This window comes from Ailuropoda melanoleuca, chromosome 6 (assembly GCF_002007445.2).
Source record: "Ailuropoda melanoleuca isolate Jingjing chromosome 6, ASM200744v2, whole genome shotgun sequence".
Lineage (NCBI taxonomy): Eukaryota > Metazoa > Chordata > Mammalia > Carnivora > Ursidae > Ailuropoda > Ailuropoda melanoleuca.
In genome coordinates this window covers 74111701-74116579 of record NC_048223.1, presented here as the reverse complement: position 1 = coordinate 74116579, position 4879 = coordinate 74111701, and the positions used below count along the sequence as shown (strand labels likewise).

The window sequence follows — 4879 nt, the reverse complement described above, 5'->3', positions numbered from 1 at the left end:
GCCCGAGCCGCGCTCGGCCGCCTGGGCCCCGGCACCCACGCCCTGGCCGCCCTCCTGCCGCCGGAGGTGGGCGCCCCGTGGGGCCTGCCCCTCCGCGACCCCGGGCCCCCGTGGGCAGCTGCGGCCGTGCTGGTGGAGTGCGGCACCGTCTGGGGCTCCGGAGTGGCCGTGGCGCCCCGCCTCGTGGTGACCTGCCGTCATGTGGCCCCTCGGGAGGCGGCCAGGGTCCTGGTGCGCTACACGTCCCCCAAGTAAGGCCCGCAAGGTTGCCCCAACTCTGCCCCCTCCCCGGGTGTCAGATCGTAACTCTGAGGATAATGGAGGCCTTCTGGCATCATGCTGATGCTTTGATGGTGTAGTGCGGAGAGAGACCTGAGTCTCTCCCCTCCTTCCTGCGTATTCACAACCCCAGAGTAGGGGGTTTTGGGCCTCCCTCCTGGCAGGGGATGAGTAGGGCTTGGGCAAGATGCCAAGCAACCCTGGATCAGGGGACTGTGGGGAGTCCCAGCATCCCTGACTGGGCGTCGTTGAGCACCCCCTCCCAGCCTGAATTCCTTCCCAACTCTGCTGTGTCTCATAGCCCCGCACCCACACAGCACTAGGCCCCTTGAATGGAGACTTCCCCGCCCTGTTCCATCTCCCCTGAGAGCGGTAGTGAGGTCTCAGAGGCCCAGAATGCTGCCGTCCTGGGGTCAGGAGAGGGGCCTCTTACTCTTACTTGATTGCTCTCTGAGATCTTCAGCAGAACTTCCCATCCCGATAAAAACTACACGTGTGGAAGCTCCACCTAATTAGAACATGGGAGTGGGGCCCAGCACACAGATGTACTGAAACAGTCTTTGGGTGATCCTGGCAGCCAGGTTGGGACTTCGGTCATTTCGGTGTCTGCGGGGAAAGCACTCTTGGCCTCCTGTACTTCCATTTGCCCGGCGGCAGGGACAGCAGCCTTGGCTTCCTGGCTTGGGTTTCTCGCTGGGGTTCTGTTTCTGCGGTCGTCCCAGGTGCTCAGCTTAGGCCGGAGCAGAGCGTAATAGCGCCTTGGTGTTAATGCCTGAGGTTCTGTACCTGGCTCAGCCTAGCCTCGCGGCCCAGGCCTTTCCAAATCCCTCTGCTGACTGTCCAGTGTTAACCCAGCTGGCTTTGCCGTAGGGTGTTCCCTCTGGCAGCCAACAGGACAGCCGTGGCTCTAGAGGAAGATGGTGATGAGGATTTCCTGTTGGTGGGGTGCCCAATCCCCCACCCCAACAACACACACACTTGCTTCTAGGGAGCCCAGGGGTTCTGCTGGAAGCTGTCCCTGCAGAGTGCAGCAGGGAGCCCCTGTGTGATCCTGGACGAGCCAGTCTAAGCTGCCTGGCCCTGAGCTGACCTATAAAGTCTTGGAACAGAGCCTGGCGCACAGTGAGAGCTATAGAAGTGCTAGCGTGTATGTGTGTAAACAGGACACAGGATCGAAATCCTACGTCTGCCTCACCAACTGGCAGGCTTGTTAGCCCAAATGAGGCAGTGAAGGAAAACACTGGGAATGTGTGCCCTGGCTTCTGCCATCTATTGTGTGACCTTGAGGAAGTTACTCAACCTCTCTGGCCCTCCAATGCACCATTTAAAATGGTGGTAACACCAGCGCCTGGTTCTTAGAGCTTCAGTAAGAACTAGATGAAATGGTGTGCGTACAGCATTAACACCTGTCCTGGCCCACAGTGCTCCCCCGGTGTCAGGCGTTAGGAATATGGTGAGCTGCAGGGAGCTTGCATAGAAGTCTGAGGCATGTTTGGAAGCGCCACAGGATGGCTGAGTGGTGTACCCAGAGATGCCCGCCTGGTACGAGTCAGGGCTGATGCCAGACCCATTGACCCCCAAGTCCATGACTTCTACGGTCACTCTCCTCCCCTTGCTTCCTCTCGGAGCTAAAGGGTCAGAAAGCTAGCCCATCACTTTGTCTCCCTTGCTCCTAGGAGTGCCACGATCTGGGGACGTGTGGTGTTTGCCACCCAGGAGACCTCTCCCTATGACATAGCGGTAGTGAGCCTGGACGAGGACCTACATGGTGTCCCCCTGCCCGTGCTGGCTGAGCGTTTCCATGAAGGTAAAGGACAAGGGGCCCTCTGGTCTGGGGCGGACCTCAGGAAGCAAAGTCAGTGCTGGGCACTCTAACCCTCTCGATCTAGACTAGGGCACTTTAGTCCCCTAGACGGGCTCCCTGCCCCACCCCTGCTGGAGTAATGAGTCAGGGCGGCATGAGGCTGGGGTGAAGTCAGCCTGGTTTCAATGCTTTGCCTGGGGTTGCTCTTGGAGGCTTCCCTGCTTGTGCCCAGCATGCCCCCGTCCTGGGCTTGCCGGGGGGGTACAGGTGGGATCCCTGGCGAAGAGTAAGGCACAACTTTTTCCCGAGGCCCTGCAGCGGTGTAATGTGGAGGGGCTGAGCCTGGGGGCTCCTTATAACACTGCGGGCTGGCCAGAGCGGGGTTCTACTTTTGAGGCTCCCAGTTGAGGCATGCTGCCTTGGGAGTGCCAGATGTCTCACTGTGGGGTGCAGACCGCGACTCTCTAAGTTGGCATCTCTTCTGCCCCTGGCTAGCCCAGTGTCCTTGGACAGGCAACTCTGTAGTCTCTGCCTCAATTTGCACATCTGTAATATGGGGATAATGCTCCCTACTTCTGGGCACTGGGAGGAGTGGGTGAGACGTTGCTTGTAAAGCGTTTGGCCGTGTGCCTTGTGCATTCAGAGCACTTGGTGAAGGAAGTTACTGGCAGGTACCTCCTTGTCATCGTCACCACTTTTCTTCACCAAGAGACTTCTTAGTCCAAGGAGGAGATGGGTATTAATGTCACAAACATTTATTTACTTTTATTTTTTTTTAAAGATTTTATCTATTTGTCAGAGAGAGCGCACAAGCAGGGGGAGCAGCAGGCAGAGGGAGAAGCAGGCTCCCTGCTGAGTCAGGAGCCCCATATGGGGCTCAGTCCCAGGACCCTGGGATCATGACCTGAGCCGAAGGCAGATGCTTGACCGACACAAACATTTCTGGAGCACGGGGCTGGGTGCCCGGGACCCTGAGCAGTAACCTCCCGGTGCAGCAGGGAAATGAGGGTGGAGAACAGCCTGACGCCCAGAACCAGTGGTGGGCAGGGGCTGGGAGCTCAGTGGACGGCCCGGCTCTTCCCGTGGGGACCTGGGGCAGACTCCCCGAAGGCAGGAGTATCTGAGCGGCAGCCTGAAGGGCGGAGAAGGGTTGGAACTTCGGAGAGGGCCGGAAGCAGGTTGGGGAGCGTGTGAGTCCCGTCAGACAGAGGCGACTCCCCGCCTTCACCCCCCTTTCTTCCCGGGCAGGCGAAGCTGTCAGTGTGGTGGGCTTCGGCGTCTTCGGCCAGGCCTGCGGGCCCTCGGTGACCTCAGGCATCCTGTCAGCTGTGGTGCGGGTGGGTGACACACCGGCAATGCTGCAGACCACGTGCGCTGTGCACGCCGGCTCCAGCGGGGGACCCCTCTTCTCCAGCCGCACAGGAGACCTCCTGGGTGAGCAGCTCCCTGGCCTCTCCCAGCCTTCCCCTTGCCAGACCCTCAGTCCCATCTAGAGAGTGCAGGCACCCCGCCCCGGGAGCCGCCCTTGGCCTGGGAAGGTGGTGGGCCTCATGCCCACGAGGTAGGTAGCCACGGTTTTCTGGCACTTGCGCTCTTGAGGATGGAGAGGGACAGACGCTGAGCAGGGAGGGAAGAGAGCTGAGTCCCGGTTCCTTCTCTGCCACTAAGCCACCGCGTCACCTCAGGTAAGTCTCCGAATCTCACTGGATCTGTGAAACTCAGCAGTTGGATTAGTCCGAGGGTCACAGGTAAGGTGAATGAGCGAGGGAGTGAAGACAGCAGGGAGTGGAGGGTCAAGGGGGACCCGGGGTGAACAGCGCGCTGCTCCAGCACACCGATGCCTCCTTACACTGGACTGTGGGTCTAGCACGGCCTGACTCTGTAACTCTTCACTAGCAACTGGGGACTTTTTTTTTTTTTTTTTAATATGTGGCTGTTAAATCTTTCCATTTAAAAATTTCGGTAACTAATTCTGGTTAAAAAAACAAAACAGTCCGTCCACTAAAAAAAAAGCCAACCGTGAGTGCACGTGGATACCTCCAACTGTCCTCCCACACCAGGGCTCACACGATGCTTCCCCTTCCCTTACTTCTGCCATCCAGAGAAACCTCGCCTTGCTCTCGCTAGCAGGAGTGGATTCCCTTATTTCTTTAACGGTAGGACACAAAGTACTTGTAGAATCCCTACCTCACAGCCCTGTGAGCAACAGATTTACCAACTAAAGTATAGCGTTTAAGTGTGTATAGTTCTTTTTGTCTTGAGCCTTCACGTGTCCCCGCAAAACACTGTTTTCCCCAGTTTCTTAGGTGGACTCCTTTCTTCCCCTTCCCCTGGAGCGCAGTTAATGATTCATTGATAATACGCTTAGGGCCAGTTGTCACAGCCTGCATTCTATTCCCTCCATATACCTGCTGACGTTTAGAAATACATAGAGAAGTGGGTGTAGAACTAAGTATAGATGTGTGTGTAGGCATGAGTTAGTGTATACATAGATATAACCTAGCTCCGTGTGCTGAGAGGGGCCAGAAGCAGTGACACCCCACTTGCAGTGAGCCCACCGAGAGCCCAGATCTTGGTTTCTCTAATAAAAGACACCAGGAAGCGACTCATTCCGGGGCTCGGGCAGGGAACATCCGAGATGAGCCCCGAGCACCTCGTGATGCTGGAGAGGAAGGAAATGCTAACAACAAAATGACAGGTGCAGCAAATGAGCAGCAAGCGCAGAGGCGACCCGCAGGAGCTCCCAGTAGAACGAGCTGAGCTGCAGAGCCAGTGGCAGGAGTCACCGTGATAACT

The 4879-nt window shown here is 57.4% G+C and overlaps 1 protein-coding gene across 1 annotated transcript in view; it reads left to right on the top strand.

The window, feature by feature from the left end:
- The window catches only part of TYSND1 (trypsin domain containing 1), a 12723-nt gene that overhangs the window by 946 nt on the left and 6898 nt on the right, over positions 1 to 4879 (top strand). The window contains exons 2-4 of the mRNA XM_034663588.1: positions 7 to 251; positions 1956 to 2086; positions 3332 to 3517. Of these exons, the coding sequence (XP_034519479.1) occupies positions 7 to 251; positions 1956 to 2086; positions 3332 to 3517 (562 nt within the window). The remainder of the gene's footprint in view (positions 1 to 6; positions 252 to 1955; positions 2087 to 3331; positions 3518 to 4879) is intronic.